General features: G+C 46.3%; 1 protein-coding gene across 13 annotated transcripts in view; it reads right to left on the reverse strand.

The window, feature by feature from the left end:
* The window catches only part of CELF2 (CUGBP Elav-like family member 2), a 722,443-nt gene that overhangs the window by 146,134 nt on the left and 552,402 nt on the right, over positions 1-23,907 (reverse strand). For 10 of the 13 annotated variants that reach the window (XM_031444742.2, XM_031444738.2, XM_031444741.2 and 7 more), the window contains one exon: positions 4,932-5,128. In XM_031444742.2, coding sequence (XP_031300602.1) covers positions 4,932-5,109 — 178 coding nt within the window. In that variant the 5' untranslated portion in view covers positions 5,110-5,128. Of the gene's footprint in view, positions 1-4,931; positions 5,130-5,301; positions 5,488-23,907 lie in introns of those variants that run through there. The other 3 variants (XM_031444743.2, XM_064479336.1, XM_064479335.1) reach the window with 3 other exon arrangements.

Here is a 23,907-nt window from a genome sequence, read left to right on the forward strand (position 1 = left end):
TCTGCTCACTCGCTGACACACGGTCACAGAACCACAACCACTAGGGCTGCCTGTAAATGGACACATCCAAGGGTCACTGGGCCCTCCTCCTGCTCAATAATTCCCTTTTCCTCTCCCCTACTGGAGGTCTCAAAGCAGTCATTTGACACCTTCTCCGCTCTTCTCAAGCCTTTGATTCCACCCAGCCTTCTGAGAAGCGTATGGTCTCCTGCGAAGACCGACGGCTTCTGGGAGGGAGTGTCAATCTCCCTCCATCAGACTGAAATTCGCACGGGTGTTACTTTTGCTTAATGGCCCCGCTGTCTCAAATGAAGCATCTTTCCACCCGTTCACGTGTGCTCTTCAGTAACTTTTCGTCCCTTTAAGGATCCTAAGCCCTGTCTTCCCTGCACTTTAACTGTCTGTTTTTGCTTGGTCCTTTTTTCTTCAGCTTCAAAGAAAAAAAGCGCTCTATCTAAGTTCTCTTTCTTTCATGATTCGACTATCAGAAAGGGTCGTCGCCACTTATAGCCCCACACGGACAGCTCCACAACCCCTCTCCTGACCTCCACTGTCCTTCTGAAATGCGCCCAAGTCCTCCCGTGACCAAATCCGATGGCTGTCCTTGGCCTGCAACCTTCTCGACTCTTCTGAGGCACCTCAGACTCAATGTGATCAAAACTGAACTGACTGTGCCTCTCCCACCTGCTCCCACCTGCCGACTGCTCTCCTGTTTCTCCAAGTTGAGGCCAAACTGCCCGGTTGTCACAGCCCCAAGCGAGTTACCAAGTCCCTTTCCTTCCACCACGGTCCCATCTGTGCTACTCAACTCTGCCCTCTGCATTGCCATGACACACAGTGCTCTGTCCAGGCTCCACACACACCGCCCCCAACCCTGCATGGGGCTCCTGGCCACCCTCCCTGTGGCCAAAATACCCTCCCAGACCCTCGGCTGTCTAAGAAGTAAGAGTCAAGTATTTCAGCCCGAGAAGTAAGGCCCTCTAGGCCCTGGTCCCAGCCTTTCTCTCTCAGCCTCCTCATCCTCCCCGCTTCCATTTCATTGCCCGCATTTCCCACTTCCTCTGAACTCGGGAAGAGCTCTCAGCTCCTGGAACTCCCCTGGGTGTGCTCACCTCCCTTCCAGAATCGGGCTGGTCCAACTCCATGCACTGTTTGTTCGACACAGTCTTCACTCACTGAAATCCTATCATTACTTTTTCCCCCAAGATTTGGTCAAGAGGCCATCTTTTCCTGCCTGCGTAACGAAGTTATTCATTCCTCCCCGAACCTACAGAGTTCAAATAGACTCATTTCTTTCTTACTCTCATCTCACGTTCTTTTATGTTCTGTTACCTCAGTATCTACCTCATTGCCCCTATTAGATTTCAGGTTCTCAGGGACAGTGATGATGAGACTAACAGCCAGAGTCACCTCCACTGCAGACGCTCCCACCACATTCCAGTTCTGTGCAGAGCACGTGACTGCATCATCTCAGCAACCTTACTGTCTCCACTTCCAGATGAGATTAAGTAAAGTGCCCAAGGCCAACACCTAGGATGTGGTAGTGCCAGAAATTCAATTTAGGTTTGTCCGACTTCAAACGCCATGCTCTTAACTACTACGTGGATGGTATTTCTCACTGTCGGGACTCGGCCAATAACTGCTGAATAAAACATCCTCTCTCTCAGCCCTGGTAGGTGGGAGAGTTTACTTAACCAGGTTCCCCAGAGTTGCTAAGGCTTAATCAACACACGTATTTACGTGGGAGAAGAAACAGACAGCTGAGACTCTAACTCTTAAAGGATATTTTCAAAACCAGAAGAAGTTTTTATGCCTCAAGATTCAACAGAACCTCAAATGCAAAGTGAGAGGGAAAACCGTATTCACCTGGGTTAGGTAACAGCCTGATTTTTGTCTCTTTCCTGGGAACCACTGTCGTCGGTAAGGCGATGAATCAAGGCCACTCTAAAACCTGCTGTAATTTAAACCATGTTTAGACAGAGCTTCCAAACTTCTAATTTCTGAGGCTCTGATATCAGCCCTGGGAAAGCAAGGTGATTTTATTCTGTTGATAGACTCAGAACCAACGTAAATGTGGGGTTGCATTTCACCCATGAACACGCAAACGACGTACAGCACACACAGGGCTCGGTGTAAGGAAAAGTGGTGGATGCTGATCTCCAAACCTAAGCGGGCAGGTAAGGGCTGTAATCCTCCAAGAGGAATGTCATTACACAGCTCCAATCCTATCACAACAAACGCCGTTACAACAGAGATGTCTGTATAACAAAAACCCTTTCAAGCTTTGGCTGGCAGCCCACGTACTTCAAGCAATATTTGATGTGAGACTTGGAGTTCAGTAATGGGAATTGACCTATATTTCCAAAGGTAAGATCTGAATGATTTCATCTGTAACTTCTATCCCAGGATACTGTGAGTTGGAGTGATGTACAATCTAAACTCAGGAGTGAAAAAAAAAAACAAAAACAAAACCAAAAAACTACGGACAAAGATAGAACCAAAATCAACCGTGTTCTTGAAGGGCGAAATTCCTTCCTTTCGCTTTGGGAACCCTTAGGAAAAGAGAAGGCTCCCAGCCCAACCCTGAAATAAAGCCAACCAAAGCTGGTTTTGGCCTCCTCTCACTGAGAGGTAAGCTGGTGTTAACACATGAAGACAGATCAACTGTGGTCAAATTTCTACTCTGCCACTTACTGGCCTATTCACCTAGGCTATATTTCTTAACTTTTTGTGATCCTCGGTTTGCTCATCTGTAAAATGTGACTAGGACCACCTACTTTCAGGATTCCGTTAAGAATGAAATGAGAAAACATATGCAACACTCCGAACATAGGGCCTGGTACCCAGCATCTGCTCCAAAAAATGAATTCCCTCACCAGGGCTCCCTTCCCCTCTGAGACTCTGGGCTGATGCAAACTATTTTGATGAAGTTAGTTATAAGACCTAGTGAATGAAGTTAACAAAACACAGAGTCACAAATACAGCCTGGTAAAGATGCTGCTCAGAGGAATACTGGGGAAAAGAGAACTTGGTGGAAGAACCAGGCCACGATGAAGTCCTTACTTGACGGAGAGAAAGGTCTTTTTGGCTAAACTAGGACACGTGTCATCAAAAGCTAAAATGCAAGTAAGCAGGCATCATAATCACGAATGAGCTCTGATCACGATGTCACAGGTCATTTCAAAAAATGCTGAATGAACTGGAATTTGGAGGCATGTTTTCCTAGCCGAGGACGACCTGTGGTGACTGCTCTCAAGCACCGGTTTGCTGCCTCTGGCCCAGTGCACCGTGGCCGCCATTCTCAATGCTGGGAGGGCCCTTACTGGCTAACTCCTCGGCCCCAGCCCAGGGCATTAAACTGCCTTTGCTCAGTAGGATACTGTGAAAGTATTAATTTCTCGTCTTCTCCCTCTGGGAAACATAGGTAAACAGTTTAGGAATATGATCAACGAAGAGTCTTGGCACTGCCCTAATTTGTGATGTTTTTAATCCTATTGAGTTTTAGATATCTACTTTTCCCTTTTACAAATTCTAGTAAAATCAAGTATATAGTAACAACATTCTTATATATGTTCTTTTGAAAACACACTTGGTGTTACATAAAATGTTTTGAGATAGAAAAGGAGAGTGCTATAAACATAATTTGAAGGCATGTCTGTTTGCCTTTATAAAATAGATATTGTCTAGGGGTTTTAAAATTTCTTAAAAGGACCCAAAAAGTCCTATCACACCTCAGTAACTATAGGGAACAAGAGATGGCCCAACCTTTCTCAGTCAGAGAAGGTCAGAGTTTTCACAATGACTTAGTTTAAGCCCTTCACCTCGACAGGCTGGAATAGGCTCTGGGAACAGAATGGGGTGATGTTCGTGTGCTCAAATAAAGTGTATGTACAAGCCAGACCATGAGCTTGCAGGAGCTCTCATGAGAGGCAACACAGAAATAAAATAACAGGCCGGGCAGAAATACCAAGGTGCAGAGAAAGAAAGAGAAACTGTGAGACCCCCAGAGATGGAGGAACCCTGGGGGAGAAGACCAAGGGATCAAGAACGGAGAACAAAATTATTAAAGCAAGGTTAAAACATGGACAGAAACCCAGTGGTAGCAGCAGAGGAGAGATTTTAAATTCCAACTGCACAGAGCTTACAAAGGGTGACTCCAATACACAGAAGCTTCAACCTGGACAGAGGTTTCTGGCCTCTTTTTCAGTAACTGTGTCCCCCCCTCCCCTCCCCAATCACCCTCATCTTAAAATGGAGGCAGTCACAAGCACCAGATTGTACACTTGAATCTTACCACTGCTGAGGGCGTAAACCACAAGCATTTTTGAAGGCGTGCTAACTATTTAAGGCCACTAGGGTGCTACTTCCTGCCCCAAAAGGCACACTTCACTTAATGAGCCCTATCTAGAGCCCAGGAATTGATGTCCCTCCTAGAAGTGTGACCTTTATCCCTCACACCAGCGATTATCAGTTTATAAGGTATTTCGAGATCCCCACAGGGTATGTAAAAGTGAAATGCAATTGTAATTACATGGGCAGTCACCGAAAGACAGAGGTAGAAAGAGCGTCTGAAATGCAAGGCTAAGGAACACTATTCCTCAGAGGGGCAAGCCGCTCCGCCCAGCAGAGCCTGTGCTGCCTCGAAAGTGACCTCAGGGAGGAATCACGCGCCTGGACAGACGCGCGGCCGCGCCCTCCTCCCGCGGCGCCTCCCTCCCCGCATCCCAGGCCAGCTGGTCCACCTGCCCAGGAGGCGGGCGGGGGCGCTGGGCGGAGCCGGGCTGGCCGCTGGGCACAAGGGTAGCGGGTGGCTCTCTCCTGCCCTCCTCCCTCCCGCGACTCCCCGGACGCCCAGGGATGCCCAGGACCTCCCCCTCCCGCACGCCCCGACCACGCGCCCCCAAGCGCGTGCTCCCCGCTGCTGTCTGTACCTTTACTCTGGGGAGGGTTCTGACTCCGGTCCCGGAGGACATTGATCTGGTAGACGGCTCCGTAAGGCTCAAAAAGTTCTTTCAGCTCCTTTTCCGACCAGGACCGGGGGATCTGTCCGACAAACATCTTAATGGCATCTGGGTCTGGTTGGTCTGAGTGATCCAAAGCGCCGTTCATCTTGTTGGCTGTGCCGTTACTGTCAAAAAGGGAAGCAGGAGCCAGAGTTAGGGCTGCAGGGTGAGGGACAGGAAGACAAAAAATCGGGGGTGGGGGTGGGGGCGGGGAGGCGGAAGGAGGAGGAAGAGGAGCACAGGGCAAAGTGCCTAATGAGTCGTGGAAATTTGATGAACTAAAACAAAGCACAGGCACCATTAGGTTGCTCCTGGGCAGCAGCGGCGGCGGGCTCTCACTGCAGGCTGCCGTTCAGCACCGCCGCCCCAGCCCAGGGCAGCGCCCCGCCGGCTGTCACCCGGGGCGTGGACATCTTGAAACCCGGCTCGGGAGGCAGCTGCAAGTTAAGTGCAGGTCTAGCTCGGCAAGGCTGCCATCAACGCATTCGCAGCGTTATCAGCCCCACACTGGCTCTCGTGTGGAAAGAAAGGCAGGGCTGGGTTTCTGCTGGATTTCCCACCCCTCCGCCCCTTTGGGGAGGTTTTGGAAGAGAGGAGAGAGGTGGTAATAATAAAGTCACATGAAAAGAAAATGAAACATTTGGCAGTCCGTCAGATGACTAATGCAAGATGCCGGTGATGAATTTGCAGAGCGCGCGAGGCATCCATGTGTGCATCAAATTAGTACGTTGTTGCTGCTCAGAAGGCAAAGTGCTCCAGCACTGCGGCTCGGGTGCAGCCGATTGGCTGCCCACGTTGGAGAAAAGGGCCCGGGGCGGGGAGGGGGCTCTCGTTTAAAAAGCACATTGTTTATGGGACCCGGGCACAAAGGGTTTAATTCAGACAGGCAAAGGCGATCTCAGAATTGCCTGCTTTGTGCCGGGAGGAGAGAGAGAAAAAAAGCAGCCCCAGAAAGTTGAGTTCCCGCTAAAGGACACTGAATATTTCAAATCTTTCACACTCCATAAATTGCTCTCTGTATATCTGACATCCAGATGTTGCACTTGAGTTCTAAACAATCACACGTTTGGGAGAGAGAAGAGGAAAGTCTGTCTTTTTTTCCTTCTAGCTTCAGTAAATATTTGGGGCTGATATAAAGAGCAAGACCATAAGATTTTACCTATCAATCTTCCTTCATGCTGTTTTCCAAAATCCTCATTTGAAAGAGAGAATGCTTGTTTAGAATCTGCAATTCTAGTCACCGTCATGTAAAAGGATGATGAAGGCATTCATTTTTTTACTTGGATCCCGCCTATCTGAGCTGCAGTAAAGCAAAACCACAAACTATCTTCCACCTCCCCGCCTCCTAACGCACCCTAAACCTACCTACTCTGCCAAGTGACAGGGTCGAGTGCCCTAAGCAGCATTCATTTGCAGTGCTCCTGATTCTCAGCCTTCAAAAATGAAATACTTAAACTCAGCAGACACGTTATCTAAGAGCCGTCCGTGTACATGACTGGCCCCCAGCCGCCAACCTCCAGCTCAGGAGGCAGAAAGGTCATAAAAGGGCCACATGGACTAAAACTTCACCACAAACGGTCACTTCATTATAGCCTCAGGATAACAGTAAGAAGGTATTCAAAGATCTTAAGCAGGGTTCCTTATTTGGTCAAAATAATCAATCAAAACCCATCAGAGAACCTTAAATTTGCTGCAGAACTAGGCTATTCCTGAGCCCTTGGGGGAAAGAAAGAGACAATGATGGCTAAACACCAAACAACAACAGTGAAACCCACAGAAAGGAGAAATCCTGAATTCAGTTTAAACCAGAGAGTAAAATAATGGCAAGTACTCTTCACTAGGTCCTCGCTTCAATTTCTGCATCTTCTTGTCCCCCATTTACCACTATTTTTTTTATCCTTGAGATAAACAATCAGACTAACTTGAAGTACGTTCAGAGCTTTCCCTCATCAACCTTATTGTTATAAAAAATGTTCTGCTGAGTACAATACTGAGCACAAAATCTTCTTTCAACAATTTAGGTGTAATGTAATGCTTGTTTACATTAGAGCTCGATCGTTTATCTTGTTCCCAGGCACCTATACTTCTTTTCAAGTCGCCCTCTGAGAATTCAATAAAAACACTTTAACCCCGTGGAGCCGACTCGGGCAAGCCCCACACAGAACAGAATGCAGCGCTCACGGCTCGTTGAGAGCTGAGTGTGTGGCAAGACTTACTTCTGGGACAGGAAGGACTTGTGGTTACTGCTGTTGACAATAAGCTAGAATGAAAAGAGGAAGGCACAGCCGCAGGTCTCAGCTAACAGAGAACGGAAGTGCAACGCATGCGGCTGCTGCATCTTGCCTGTGTGGAGAACACTTAATATAACGGCGGACTTAGGCGACAGCACGCTAGCCCTAACATCTTAAGTTAGAGCAAGGGTTCCTTAGTGTGTCTCCAAATGAGGGGCCTTTCTTACTTTCTCGAAAGACACACCCTCACTGAGGTACCTAACGGAAGGGAAAAACCATGAAGAGGGCTTACGCCTTGCCCCTTTGGTCTTCATGCCGCTGAGTGCTCGTTTATAATCCCTGTCCCACTGGCCACCCTTCACAGATGCCTTTAGACCTCCTCTCCTGAGGCAGCGGGGCGTCAGGGCTCTGGGTCTGAATGCTAGCACCACCACTTCCTAACGGTGCCATTCTGGGCCTCAGACTCTTCATCTGTAAAATGGGAACAACATACTCCACGCCAGAGAGTCATGTGCTTAGCCCAGGTCGTGGCTCAGAGTGAGCATCTAGTAAGTGTCAGCTGTTTCCACTATTCATCTCTTCTTTGCCCTTGTGATGCACTAGAAATGAGTGACCATCACAAGTCTACTTTTTCATCCAAATGTTTTCATAGTAGGGACTCAAACACAAGTCATAATATTAATACTAATACTAAATAATAGTAATAACAACGTGCATCTTTCAGTGAGTACTTTTATGCCAGACACTAAGCTAGTGCTTTATTTCTAATCCTTATAACAACTTCATGAGAAAGTATGATTTTCCAGATGCAAACATCTAAGAAATAAGTTCCTTTCCTAAGATTACCAGCTTATAAATTCTACAAGTAGAATTCAAACGGAGGCCCAGTGCGCTCCAAAGGGTGGAATATTTCTAAACCAACATGTGGCGAAGTATCGCATCAGGTATGCCTTGGGCTGAGAGTAAACAGCTCATGATAAATCTGTGAGAAAACAAGGCCAAGAACAAGACCTACCGGCTCCCTGGAATCATGTGTCCAAAAGGCAGCATTAAAAGAAGCACATACACACACCCTTCCTCTTTCTACGTGTGGGAAAATAGGGGCAAAGGCTGAACCTAAGAGTCCATTAAGACTACCTTAAAACCCACATTTTCTCCAAAATCACAACGTGTCTCCACCTCCAGAGATTCCTCTTTCCCTATTCCTGCAGGACCACACCAATGAGCACCTCTCATCCACATCTACATCCTTTCCCAACTACTTCCCATTCTGCAAACAACTTTTCCAAAGATTTGCGTCATCGGTGAAGAGCACAACAATCTTTTCCTTAATTAATCCGACCACATCTACTTATTGTCCACAATTCACCACAATGGCACAACTTTGCGACTGAGCGCTCCTGGGTAGGACAGGTGGTCCTACCTGACTGATGATCCCCGTTGTTCCTGAACCTCCTGCCCTGGATCCTGATGGCATTGCAACAACTGTGTTAACTTCATTCCAGTGCACGCAAGCTCCTCCTTCTTGAACTTCCAACTTCCTTCCTGGCTGATGCTCATTTCTACTGGAGACTTACTGACTTCTTTTGTCCTCATGGGGCTTCAAGTGTTGACACTTCTAAGGAAGCCAGAAATTATGTGTCCCACAGTTAAACCTTCAGGGGTACTTGCCAGAGGCCGTGGAGAACCAATGCACTCTTCACAGAGGGGTGATTATGGGAACAGAGACCCCCAATTCTCAGCAAGAATCTCAGTAAGGTCTATTTACTGGAATCTGGTCTCAGGCTTACAAAATTAGACTAGCCTGTTTCTCTACACTTCCTGCCTACCCTCAGCACCCAGTACAGTGCAGAACTTAGATTCAAATTCAAGTATTTATTGCATACTCACTCCTTGCCAGAAGACTTTGCCAAGTCCTGGACATACAGAATCACAAGCTCCGTGAAGATGAAATTACTACCTCCATTTTGGAAATGAAGCAGTTGAGAGTCATGGAGGGAAAGTGACTTTTCCAATGTCACATCCCTAAGAAGAAGTGTCAACAGAATCTGGACACAGCACAATATAAAGGCCAGCTGTCACTGCTTCATATCCCATGGACTGGGTTTCTCTAGGGTGATGCTCCCTGTGGACTCAGTGCTCACTTGCAGGCCTGAGACACCAGCTTGTGCATCTCTGCTGGCATCTCACCTGCAAACTACAATACTCTCCTGGACGCCAATTCTGCTTTTGCTCTTGGCGAAAAACCAACTATAAGGCTGCTTCAGGACAGATGCCATGTGGCACCGGACCACAAGTCAGAGAGCACTACGCCAGCAGGAACCGGTGGTATCAGTCTCAGAGCCAAGATGAAAATGTAACGATGTTTGGGGGAAAAAAATAAGAGTGCATACTCTTCGCTTTTAGCACAGGCACTGACCTACTTCCCTACTCTATTTTCGGGTAGAGAGCTAGATCAAGAGAGGATATGCAAAAATCTTATGAGGTTCCTCTACGCAGCAAAATATTATAGAAATTATAATAACTCACTCAGCGCATTTTCATTGTTGTTATTAATTCCAGGACAACAAGCTCTTAGAAGGCCCAGTGACTGCAAATTTCTTTTCGGAGACCGCAAATGAAAGAACTGCTCCTTCTATTCTTTCATCACGGGCAGCAGCTTTCTGCCATGTATCTCCTTTATCCATACAAAAGGAAGAATAACAAATTGACAAAATGGGTAAGAGAAATGCCAACTGGCTATAAATAATTTTGAAAATGTTGAAAAAAGAAGACATAAAATGCCACCTTCAGAAGCTATACCGACCCCAAAACAACACAAAAAGATGCCCTGTCTTGGAAAAGTTTTGAATGAAGATGGCTAATCTCCCTGGTAGCTACTAATAACCTTATTATTCCCATACTTTCTTCTCCATCTTACTTTGCTGTTCTTGTGATGCCCTGCAACATCCTCTATCAGTGCCGTCCAACTGCGCTCAAGGGTGGAAATGGCCTATGACCTGCATGATCCAATATGGCAGCCGCCAGTGACACGTGGCTGCTACACACTCAAAATGAAGCTACTGCAACTGAGAAATTGACTTTTCCATTTTATTTTACTTTAATTAAATTTAACAGCTCTAAGTGCAAATATACTTTTTTTTTTTTTTTTGTTCCAACTAATTAGAGTTGAGATTCACTGAAACATTTCACCAGGAAGTCGTTCTGGGGAAAGAGGGGGGAATGAGGGGCCAGGAAAATGAGCTTGGGCACTCAGTAACTCGTCAGTGGCCATGGGCTGGCTGGCTTGGGTTCTGGTTTTGGCTCAGCATTAAATTAACTGTGGGAATCCCAGGCAAATCCTGTAACCACTCTGTACCTCAGTTTCCTCACTTGTAATACAAAGAGAGAGAACAGGTCCCATCTGGCTCCTAATTTCTGTGGTTGTGCGAGTGGCTGAGTGGCTGGTGGCCCGGGGTTGCTGCCAGACCATCTTCTCCCTCAATTTGTGCCAATTCCTGCTAATATCCCAACCACGGTCCCATCACTGGAGTCAGTTGACCGCCCGCTCTTTCAAAGGTCCCAGGGATCATTTTTTAATATCCCTTGTTCTTAGGTAATAGCACACGAAGAAACAGGCTGTGTGTGGCAAGCACAGGAAACTGTCCAAGCCTGAGCTGCATGAAGCACAAGCCGGAAGAACCTGGCGAGGGGCCTGGCGCCTTCTGGCAGGTAACAGGACAGCATGAGATTCAGCAATGTTCACAATCTCCTCCACTGTCAATGTTGCTGTTGCTCATTATTTAAGAGCAGAATTCTCTCCTCGAACACGGCGCACGCGGGACAGTATCCCCTCTTCCCGTATCTCTGTCCGGGGAACACATCAGAGATGGGCTGCTCAGGAGTCGTGACTCTCTCCTCTCAACCTTAACCCTCTCTATTTAGGAAAAGGCATCAGCTGTCATCCACCCTCGAGCTCTGGGAATTCCACCTCCCTTTGCAAATGCACCACTTCAGGGTCACCACGAAGAACACCTCCATCTCCTGCCACTGCCTTTCGACATGGCACCGCTGCCACCGGACCCACACACCTGCATCTTACTCAGTGGGATCCTGGGTGGCTGAAAGATTTTGGTAAACCTAACAAAACTCTCTGTGTATCAGTTTTCTCACCAGTCAGAGGACGACACCAATGCTGCTCGCTCCTGCATTTACCTGGAAGGTACTGACACCGTTTATCACAGGCAGCAAAGCTCTGTGAGTCACATCCCTACCAGCCACAAAGTGGGACCCAGAAATCGGCCCCACCAGTTACAGGGCAGGGCCCCCCATCTCGGAGGCGGGACCTCTGCAGATCAGCTGGTGAACTCACAGAATATTAACTAGATCCAAAAATACCCCAAGTAGCTGAAGACCACAAAGCCTTTCTTCAAATGGTCAAATTGCAAATAAATTTGTGTTCCTCTGAAGAAAAGTTCAAGTTTCATCTAAGTACACACACAAGTAGTATGTTCATCCTTGTGCTTTGACAAAATTTGAAAAAACATATAATTTGTTAACAATGTGTATAGGATGTCGATGTCATTCACCAAGTTTGTGATGAGCATTCTGCTGGATCGCAGGAATTAATATAGGGTTGGATCTGGATGGAGGTCTACAAACTATCCATTCGATTACCCGGTGACAATGTAACCCTGACTCTAGGAAATCACTCCTGCAGAAAAGGCCACACAACACGGGTGTTTGGACTCACCAAGGAAAAGGGAAACCTTATTACCTTATCTCAACTTGACTGCTAGTAAAAAGCAGAAAGCCGGAAGATCCCCACAAAGCAGTCAATTTGGACGCATCCAGGGGGGACCTGGAGCCTGAATACACAATAGCCTTTGCTGGGAAGACAGTGCAGCATCGGCTGTGGGCAGCCCCCGCCCAGGGAACTCGTTTCCTTCAGGATTTATCAGAAATAGCTCGTGGACTTCAGAGCAGCAGAAGGCATTTGTACGGGAAGAGATTTTTTTTCGGTTGAACGTTTAGAAATGGCAACAGGGAAATAATCATCATGCAGAAGATTTGTACCAGGCTTCACATTTTCCAAGTGCTGCAGGAGCGCCCTCCTCCCCCAAGGGCTGAGGTCAGTATTCCTGCCCCCGCTGTACAGATGAGCAAACGGAGGGCAGGGACGGGGTGACCGGGCTCTGGGTCACAGTGCCTCTCAGTCAGATTCACCTGTCCACCGCTAAATGCTGCAGAACTCACCTGGGTGCTTGGGCAAGTATTTCTAAGTGGCCCTCCTGGATGATGGAGGAGACAATGGTTTGGCCCCCATCAACGAACTGAAATGTGAATCATGAAATGAAGACCGACGTGGGGGAAAACTCAACACTGGTCCAAACTTCCCAAACCTGCCCAAAATATCTCCCATATTCATATTTTGGCAGCGAATGATGCAAATAAGGGATGCATGTACCCTGAGAATGGCAAACAACACAGGATGGACACAGCACCTGGTACCCCGCACCTGGCTTTTAGCAGCTCTGCTTTTCACGGCACTGCTGGCTGCAGTATTTGGCCTCGACTTACTCATGCAAGAGAAAGAAAGCCATCAGGCGGATTCACAGCATACTCCACCCATTGAAGAAATACTGGTGGTGAATGTGGATGGTTCACCTTTGTGGGATTTAAACCCTGTGCCTCCCTCTCCCCCCATCGCCCTCCCATCCCTGACAGTTATTCGCTCCATTCCTGGGTCACATTTGTAAATGGAATCTGAAATAATCATAGGCACAGGATGCCAAGCTACACCAAGTCACTGAGCTGGCAATGACACTGAAAGACAATCACCGACAGGGAAAGAAGGCTGGAGAAGGGAGCTGAGCCTGGAGAGCAAGTGGTCCCCGGTGCCTCCTGTCCCCATGGAGCAGGCATCCGAGACGGGGGACCTGAGCCATGCTGGAGAGCGCGCTGCACAGACCACCAGCTGGATGGTGGTCACGTGCACTGCTGACCCTTGAGCTGGGTCCCAGTGCCCCACCTCCGCTTCCAGTGCCATACACTGGGGGCCCAGGTCCATCCACGAAGCCCCCTCTGCCTCCGCTCCCCACCCTGGCCTGTGGCCTCCCTCTTCTGAGGGCTGCCCACTCTCCAGCGCTCTGTCACTCGGCATCACTCTTCCCTGGTCTGGTCTGTTCAACCCTCCGATATCTGCCTCCCCATCCTCAGCTGACAGAAGGCCCCAGCACCACCTCAGTCTCGGCACAGCTACGAACAACCAGTTCCCGTCTTCTTTTCCTCTGGCTAGGTTTCACATTCAACTTCCCCAGTCTTCTTCCTGGCTCAGAGTGTCCCCTGCCCCACCCTGCCCCAAACCTGAGCCTAGGACCCGTGTCACACACGGGCTGATGGCTAGCCCGCACCTCTCCCCTTCCCCAACAGCTGACCCTATGGACATGGTAATTACCCGAGCCCCCAATCCGGCGCATGTCAGACTGTGAAATAAGCACATCTTCTAAGAGATTAAAAAGAGACCATTTCAACAGAGAAATACAAGCGGGAAAGGGAGACAAGGAAGGGGTGGGTGCCCGGCGGGTGCAATTCCAAATAAGGTGTTCAGAGAAAGCCTCATGAGGAAGGTGGGCACGGGGCCTTGAATTCAGTCTTAGTATAACCGCAACACATATTTTTTTCTGTTATTTATTTATTTTTAATTCTTTTTTGGGGGGGTAATTAGGTTTATTTATTTATATTTTCTTTAATGGAGGGACTGGGGATCGAACCCAGGACCTTGGGCGTGCTAAGCACACGCTCTACCACTGAGCTACACCCTCCCCTCTCAACACATAGTTTGAATTAATAGATTTAAGACAGCCAGAAGTCTTAGAAGCTGTAAACATGAAATGGCACATTATGCAATTCGTCACCACTACTATAAAGAACCGTGTTGTCCCATCTGGTACCGTTCTACTGAACCCTGGGGGTCAACACACCTGTTTCCAATGACTTACTGAGTTATTCCTGTATTCCCCTCTGTGCCCGCTGGGTCCGCTTGTCCCAGCACAGACACTGTCTTCATTCTGGCTACCCTGATGACAAAATCATTGCAAAACCATTCAGCGGGCTCTTCTCCTTTGGAGTAAAGGACAGATTTCCCTGACCTTTGTGCTTGTCTGGCAATCAGAACTCTATCTACCCTTCCGTTAAATATTGATTATCTGCCCATTCATTATTCATTTCATCATTTATCAATGGCAAAATTTAATCTGAGGCTGGTCTCTTCTCAACCTGCTTCCTGGCTGACCCTCTGTGGTCATAAATGATGTGCAATCAAGGAACACAACTTAAATTGAATGCCAGTCTCGGGGATGCAGCCAGCAGTAGAAGGTTTGAGGGTAAATGTGCAGGAGATTAGTGATGCTGCTGTTTCCTTCCACTGATCTGGAAAATCAAACGTTGACAGTTAAAGGGAACTGATCACGTCATATTAATGACCGTAGTTTAGATCAGAAAACAGAATCTACTTATGAAGAAAGATATATGTGTGTCTGTGCACTAGCAGTTTATAAGGTTCAGATATTTCTCTTTTCTGATAGTATCTTCAAACTCATGTGATTGTGAAATGCCAAAAACAGAACACATGCACACATACACACACAGAAAGGACCTCAGAACAGTCAAAATGAACGCCACAAGTTGTCTGGCCTGATGCTTATGCCCCTTAAACCCTTTGGGGAGCTTCTCAACCCATTCCTCAAAGATTTCTTGCTTTATGTTGGTGGGTAGCTGGAGCTGATGACATTTTCCAGGAGTTCCCAAAGACAGCCAGCCACACAGCAGAGTCATTTATTTGCATAATGACCATCATGTCTCACCTAAAGGGTCACATTAGGCTCAATGAACTCTGTTTCAGAAGGCAAGGAAATATACAATTTATTGTTAAGAAGAAGAATTCCCTCAAAATGGGACAACAAAGAGAACCAATGCCTTCAAGGCTACACTTTCAACTCTATTACAAACCTGGCTGATCAGACTGACTCATTCTCCGGCGCTCCAGACAGCTGAGATTTCATTTCCCCATTCCAACCCCAAATTCAAGATCTGTGTACCATCTAATTTACTGTCGTTAAATGCAGCAACCAATTTTGCTGAGACTCTTCGGCTTTTGGGGGGTTCATTTTTACTAAGTATTCTGCTCTGTTTTTCCTGCGTTTTTATTTTGCTGTCTTTTTTTTTTTTTTTTTGGCTGGGAGAAGAGAGGAGGCAGGTGGGGACTGGGGCAGAGGTGAGTCATTCCCTTTGGGTAGCTTGTTTCTCCAAAGTAAACTGCTGGTTCTCCGATCAAACAGTAAACTTTGGTTCTTTCTCTTCAAGACATCATAAAGGATGATATTTGAGGTTTGAAAACTGGAAATATGAGGACCCTGTAACAGATGACTGAGATACCATTCCTGGGACTGATCAAAAATTTTTTTAGAATTTTTCTGTCCCAACATAAGAAAAGGTGATGAGAGGTTTTACAGGGATTGCACTAAATTCCTAGACAGCAATCCAAAAATTTGCCTTATAGGCCGCTTAAAGAGATTTGCAAAAGTGGTGGAAAAAGAACATTGCCAAGCTGTGTAATGCTCAAAGAGGACCTCCAGAATTCTCCACGTGTCAGCTCATTGTGAATGTTCCCCTATGAGACAAACAGGCCGGTCCGTCATGCTACAAAACTACATATCAAAAGACAAAGTCCAAATGACATTCTACTTGGCTAGTTTTTCAATCTTGAAATCAAATCTTAAGATGAAATCAATACCCAACACCACATTTTGATTCAGAAATCTATAGGCCTTCTCTCTCTCTCAGCATGTCATGAATTCCACTGAGCATCTTACATCACCAATTAAAATAGGCTTTGACATTTAATTTGCTTATTTCTTAAAAAACAACACACCATCAGCTCTAACCCCATAAACAAATAAGAATAAAAATAGGATTAGGTGCGAAACGAAGATGGTTGTTATTATAGGGGCTGAATATCATCATATCCAAATTCCTCATAGCTGACTTTTAAAAAAAAATTTCTTCATTTTTTGACACTACATCTGGCACAGTGAATACAGATGATCATTTGTTTATGTATCTATCTAACTGCCTCTCCCAAACACAGCCAGATGGAGTCTTTCAGAATCAAATTAATTTCAGATTAATTCGCTCTGGACCCACTCCAGTTCCATGACTCTTCGCTTGGAGGCACCAACCAAACTGATGGGATGTCGTGAACTTCAAAGAGCACAGGTTCCCTGATATCACACACAACGCACGGCTGTGGCTGGCCTCCCTGCCCAGAAAGAAATCCATTTGGGTACCACAGGCTGCCCGTGGAAGGCCTGACCAACAGTTCACAGTGTCAGAATCATCCAGGAAGACTTTCCTCTGGGATCCAAAGAGGATCGTGTTGATTTTACATCCGATTTTCCTAATGCCTTGTGCATGGTGTCTGTATAAAGGGAATGACCTCATTACTAAGACAAGAACAGCGAGGTTATGGTCAGCTTGCTGGATACACAGAGTCAGGTGTGACAATGGGATGCCGGAGACTTAATGCTTCACTTCCCGCGCGCAGATCCTCTGTCGCCGGCTGTATTTACGGGAAGAACTATCAGCCAACATCGCCAGGCTTTGCTTGCCGTCAATCTCAGTGGACGCCTTTATTATCCTACTTGTTTCAATTGCAATTTGGGTTTCCATGGAGACACAACAGTCAGCTCCAGAAAATTATAAGATAAATGTCAGACGGTGATAACGGTGTTAATGAAGCTTCGGTGACAAGCAGCTTGGCGCTTCAAATAATAAGCTTATTTCTATTAGCATATGTTATAACCTGTCAAAAAAAGAAAGCCTGGGAGAGGACATTAAAAATTAAGTATTGATCTATCTACACTGAAGAGAGCATGGGGAGAGACCCCCTCTGGAGTGGCTTAAATTTGGTGGGTCAACCTAGACGAGAAAAAAAAGGAAGCACTAGTTTCTTGGGGGAATTTAGGTACCAGTTGTGGCTCTCAACGATGCTTTTGCTGACATCCAGAAATGCCTTCCTTTATCCAGAAGTGGAGAGAATTTTTTCTGATACTGTGGTCCAAGTAATCTCTTTTGTTTCTAGAAGCTAAGAGCTCAACTTACTAAGCTTGATCCTGACAGACTGTGAGCTTCAGAGACACAAATGCTACAACCAACCTTATGGGAACTGGATTGATGCTACCCCCTTGGTCCGCACTCCCTCGGATGCTGGATAACTGTAAGTGGTTTGCTGGAATTCAGAATCCAGAACCATCTTCAGCTAGTCTACAGCCAAACATGTGCCACTGGAATTTTACCAGGAAGTATCTGCCACATCAACAAAACCAGACAACTCTGGATGGATGTAAGTTGGATGCATTCTGAACACACAGGTTGATGCCGTGAAACAGTGAATGACAGCATAGTTCAGCGTAAGATTCTCTAAAAAGAAACTGAAGGGAAAAGAAGTTTCCTTTTCTTTGGAAAGGATGATTTAAGGATGGAATCACACTTATATGTTTTCTTCATGAACATCCTTAAGGACCCTGAAAAGTTAAAAAGGTAACAATTATGCCAATCAAAGTGTCTCTGGGAAGACACAAGAAAGACCTGTATGTTTCAACTTCCCCTTTATATCTGATGCTCTTTGACCTCATTCATTCCACCATAGTTTTTCCTTCATTTCACCGCTGTTTATCATGTGACAGACACTGTTCAGAACACAGTGATGAGGAAGACACTGTCCTTGCCCTCACATTTCTCATTGTTTAGTAGCCGGTACAGCCAAATACCCAAGGTCTTCAACAAGGTGTCACCATGTTTTTTTTTCCCCTATCCAAAGTTTGGTCCATTTTGAAGCAACTACACGACTGTTTTTTGGGGTGAGGCAACTCTTTTTGCTACAACTCTGCACTGAGAACAGCTAGCTACTCCAATCCTCCTCTACCCATCCTGCTTTTGTCTCGATCACTGTAACAAAAATACCATCAGCTGGGTGATATATAAACAACAGGCATTTATTTTTTATGGTTCCAGAGGCTAGAAGTCCAAGATCAAGGCACCAGCAGATCCCAAGGCTGGTGAGAGCCTGTTTCCTGGTTTACAGACGGCTGTCTTCTCCCTGTGTCCTCACTTGGTGGAAGGAGAGAGAGGCTCTCTGGGGTCGCTTTTATAAAGGCACTTATCCCATTTATGCAAGCTCTGCCCTCATGCCCTCATCTCTCCCCCAAAGCCCCACCGACTTCTCAATGCCATCGCCTTGGGGGGCAGGTTTCGACCCATCAGTTCTGGGAGGACACGAACGTTCAGTCCGCACAGCGCTTGTTGCCACTCGTAACTCCGTTCTCCCCAACTCCACTCTGCAGGAGGGAAACTAATGGGGTCAGACCCAAGGTCTGGATACAATGGGGCCACTGTGCTAGGGGAGGAACTTTTGGTGCAGCTCTTGAAGACGCTCCAAGTTCTCGCTTCCCCATAAATGGTTTCTTTTTCTCTTTGCAGAGCTCCCTTGTAACTCCGTATGGCTGGGGCAGAAGGTGCTGGAGCAGCCTCCCGCTCTGAGGGCTGGGTGCGTCTCCCATCTTTGCAAGACCTACCATGGCAGATCCATGAACGGCTTAAGCCAGACGCTCTGGTTTTGAGGAGCAAGGCTATCCTGGTTTTCCTAAGAGCTTTCCCTACATTCTCTCCTCCCCAACTGAACTCACCATGAGGATGTGAAGACCTGGGGATTTAATGTAGGGTTTTTGGTGCAGAGAAAAACAGCCTCAGGCCTCCTTTTAGGTTAAGGCTTAAGCTTAGCTCACAGGGCACACGGATCTTCCGTCTTGTGGCCAAGCTAGTTCTTAGAGCCAGGGGTTCTGCACCATGGCTCGTGGCCACATAAGTCCCCTGTGTGACGTTATGGTCCATCTGCAGGAGTGGTTGCATTGACAGAGGACTCTGGAGCTCAAAATCCTCTCTACCTCACTCAACTGAAAGGAATTAATTTATCTTTACCTCAAGGCAAAAGAGCACAGAACGAGCCCCAAACAATCAGCTGTAACAACCAGAGTCTATAATATCAGAACTTCCTCTCATGCTCCCTGGTTTCCATTCCTGTTACCCCAGCCACAGAAAAGACATGAAGGGAAAAACAATTTGAGAGCACACAAAACCCAAGACACTAGCAATATGAATCCTTTAATATGGCCAGCGTGGTCAGCTGAATCCAAGGAATATGTGGGAAAAGGCATGAGGTTTAAATTTAATAACTCGACTTGGACCAGGGAAAACTTTGTAGTTGTAAATAAAGCCCAGATACTATGTTACTAAAAACTGGGTGAGGGAACATCTGTGGCCATGGAAACAGATTATCAACAGCATGCTTTTGTCTAATCAGTTAAATATCCTCATCTTTTTAGGATTCATGATTAAGACTCCTCATTTACTTTTCCCCCTGTTAAAACTTTTTGCAACTTCACATCACTCTTGAAGGTCCTGAGGAGTCAGAGAGAAGCTGACAAGTCACCTGCAATTATTGTTGTGGGTATTTTGAAGCTACTGAAATAATTACTTTTATCTTTAATAACAACAATATGAAGCATATTACAGTAGTTTTTCAGCTTTAAAATGACAGCTCTAAACTGGGGCAAACGAAATTACAATCATTATTTTCCAGAACTGACAATATTTGCTAAATAGACTCCTTGAGGAGAAGGAGGTTATACATGTGGGAAATAAACAGGAGATTCTAACTCAAGTGTGACACAGCTTTAAGAGTGAGTTCAAATCTGAAAGCTGAAAAGGAATTGCTGCCTGGGTTTTTTTGTTTTCTTCTTGTTGGTTAATATTGAGAGGTTTGACTGCTTTGAGGCTGCTCAGCTTTGGCTGATCTTGCGCAAGCCAACCCTGATTGGGAGGCAACGCCCTCTGCTTTGAACATGTTACAAGTATCTTTTAGATTTTAGGTTTGTGTGTTTGTACAAACAATGGCATAGGGCAATCAAATGCAGTAAGTTAAAGAGGGATTCCCATTATCAACGGAATCATTAAAATAGGACTATGAAAGAAACTTTCCAACAAAATGCAACAGACGTAAGCTCCTCCAGAACTTTGGATGACAGGGTTCACGTTGCTCTGAAAATGGACACATTTACTACACTGGAAATACACAGTTAGTAACTGCGCCAAACAATAAAGATGATCAACCACAAAAGGTGTGCTATCTGGGACTGTTTTCAGGTCCATGTCTACTTTGGAGATCATAATCTGTGGGTTTGTCTGTGGGACTGAGGGAAAGCAAAACCACCCGGAAAGATTTAGGACTGATGTTACTGAAACCAACAATGAAACAAAAACGCTACCAATACTGAAACCCAAAAGTGCATTGAGAGCAGAAAGACTCAGAAACATTGAAAACTACCACTCAAATCACTCTGGAAACAATTTTAACTCCCTCCCAGGGTCATATGGTATCAATTTTGGAAACCACATTTCCCCTGGGAAATAGAACTGTGTGAGGTTTCTTGTGTCCACAGCATTATGAATACATTTAGCCGCAGAAAGGCAATCAGAGTTTTGGAGATCAGCTGCCTAGACAGTCTATGGAGTGAATGAATAACTTGAGACAGAGTATTTGTATCGAGGGGAAGCCAAGAGGATGAGGTCCCTTCCTAATCACGTACCTATGATTTCACACAAGCTTTGAGAGCAGCTTGTTTTTGAGGTGTCCACAGGGAGGTTTCATTAGCAATCCAAAGCACTGTGAAGCCAGTGGACAGCTTGGCAATGGTCCATCTCAGCACACAGGGACCATGAGTGCAGAGCACGGAAAGATCTGGAAATAATAGGAATGCCAGCTGTGTCCTGAAGACACATTCAGAAAGTGCAAAGCCTTCCTGCTTATTTCAGACATTGCTTCTGGAAATTCCGCCTCCTCTGGCCACCGGGCTCACCTTCACGTGTGTTGTATTCATAGGAAGAACTTGCTCTTGGGGACTCTTCACCTAGATGACCTAAAACCTCAAGACCTGTGGGCTCAGCCGTGCAGGAAAATCAAATTATGCCAGCTGATATCAGAAGGCACGGGGGACCTCCTTCACATGAGGGTTAATAATGGAGGTGTGGGTGGGAGGGACTGCAAATCAGTAGAAGGTTCCCTCTGATAAACGGGTTACTTGTGATAAATCGGTTCCAGCCAGGAGGCAGGTCACCTGTGAACCAGGAACAGTGAGCTTGACTAAACCAATTTTTTAATTCACTAACTGGTCACTGTGGACAGATTACTCAGGCTGTTTGGGGGTCATTTTTAGATAACAACTGATAATCAAGGCCCCTGGCTGCACTGCCAGGAGGGAGACACTTCCTTTCTCCCTCTTCTTAATGAACAATAACACTCAAAACCCTGACAGAGAAGAATGGTGAAATAAATTATGGAGCCACTTATGTATGAAACCATATATTATTAAAACTACTCTAAATGGGTCCTTGATCTAAAGGTGGCCATTTTAGGAAGCCAAGCATCTCAAGAATTAGAAAGGACACAAGGTTATTCTGACCCCAGATGTCAAAGGTGTCTCACTTGCCACCCAGCCGAAGTATCAAATGTCCTTGACTTCCATGAGAATTCATGTGCATCCCTACTGCTAGATAACTCTCAGCTTTAATTATTTACAGCCCTGGACTTCTGCTGGCTAAAGACTGGAGCGAGAAGCAGAGCGGGCAAAATTCCTTTCTAATATTTACCCGTTGCCTGTTCTACCCAGTCAGCAGAAGTGATTCCATCTGTCCCATGCTGCGTATACGAGTTCAAGAACCACCTTTGGCAAAATGTGAAGAAAGCACGACACATCACAGCGTAGGGTTCTCTTTGTTGCCAAAAATAACTTTTACTCTATTAGCTTTAATACAAGGGATCTTAAGGAATCATCAGGACACAGGAGCCCCTCGTGACACCGAGCCTTTGCCAAACCTGGTCCACTCTCACTGCTCTTCAGCTTGCACAGCGCAACAAGAACAGGTGTTTTTCGGCGGCTCCAATGGTGCCAAGCTCTAGGCCTCCTTTAATGTAAAATTTATTTGAACTGAACATCTGTATACTCTTTCTGATACCGTCAGACCAAGTGTCCCTCTGAAGTGAGGCTCTCTATGGGAAAAGAAACCTCTCTGTCGCCGCTGTGACCACGTCCCCTGCTGGGAGGAAGGAAATCTCCCCACGTGTGGGTCCCGGGCACGGCTCTCCATGGCGTTTTTATACCTTGCACTTGGGCCTTCATAAAAATCAATTTTCAAGTGACTCAGTAACTTGAACTCTCCATTTTGCATCTGGGGGATGACAATCAGAGCAATTTCCTCCTAATAAAATCAGCCGACAGTGATTATGTATGTATTCATAACTTAGAGTCTACACTCCATACAAGAGGAATCCATTTCCACACATCACTTGCCATGTGATTGTGAAACACGGGGCTCAATCATTTCTAACAGATTCACCCTATTTAATTAACCAAGACATCCTGGTTTGTATGCATGGGGGCCACACTCAAAAAAGGCTTATGGGGACAAGCTTTGCACAGGCATTTTATTTTTTAATGACTATAGAAGCTCCTGGGGCCCATCGTCTTAAAAGAGACAAAACAAAAAAAAAAAAAAGGAGAGAAGCAGCATTGGGTTTTAATTACTTCTACCTCTGAAGCTAACAATCTTAAAATGAGAGTTCTTGAAACATTCAGCCACCAACTAAAATGCGACCTTTGTGACTTGGCCAGCATCCGGTTAGCACTACTGCTGGCAGCTTGATGATTTCTTACTAAGAGGTGCAAGGCCAGAGCAAATGAAAAGTTGCGATTCCTTTCCCCAAGGTCTCATCCTTCACAAGCACCAAAACCTGGAAGTTCCAAGTTGTAGTTTCACTTGAATCCATCACCACCTATGGTCAGCACCCTAGACGGTCTCTGTGCTTAAGCGATGAGCCTGGCACGTACAAGGAATAGGCAGGTGGATGGATGGATGGATGGATGGATGCACGGATGGATGGATGGATAGGTGGGTGGGTGGGTGGACGGATGGATGGATGGATGGATGGGTGGACGGGTGGTTGGACGGACGGAAGGGATGAAGAGCTAGAACACAGTCATTTGTCTCTTAGTTCATGTACTGACCTAAAGCTCTACTGACTTCTAGTCACATTCATTAAGGCACCATTCAAATCTGAACACCAACTTGTAAAACGACATTTACCATTTTGGATCCATCTTTTTCTTTGAAAGAAACACATCTGATCTGATCCAGTTCTGAATCCATGGGCCACGGCCTAGGGCTGGCTGCTAAGTGGCCTTATTTCACGTAAGAGATGTCCAGGAGATGAGGCAAAGATCACACGATGTGGATCAGCACACTTAAGGGATGGCTGAGGATGGTAAAAGGGCGGTGAGCTATCTACGGACACAGAGAGTCAGGTGCCCATGGCCTCAGCAGGAGCAAATCCCAAAAAGCCCTATTGAATTACAGGAAAGACGGCTTCCTTTAAGAACATGAAGACCAACCGTCCACAGAGAAGGTGTGTGAGCACATGGCCAGCAGGGAATAATGGATCACGGTTCACTGAGCCAGACATTTGCCTCCAACCCACCGTGTGTGTAATTTCCGGAGGCCGGCTAAGGATGCATTTGTGGCCT

Source organism: Camelus dromedarius, chromosome 26 (genome assembly GCF_036321535.1).
Source record: "Camelus dromedarius isolate mCamDro1 chromosome 26, mCamDro1.pat, whole genome shotgun sequence".
In the NCBI taxonomy this organism is placed as follows: domain Eukaryota; kingdom Metazoa; phylum Chordata; class Mammalia; order Artiodactyla; family Camelidae; genus Camelus; species Camelus dromedarius.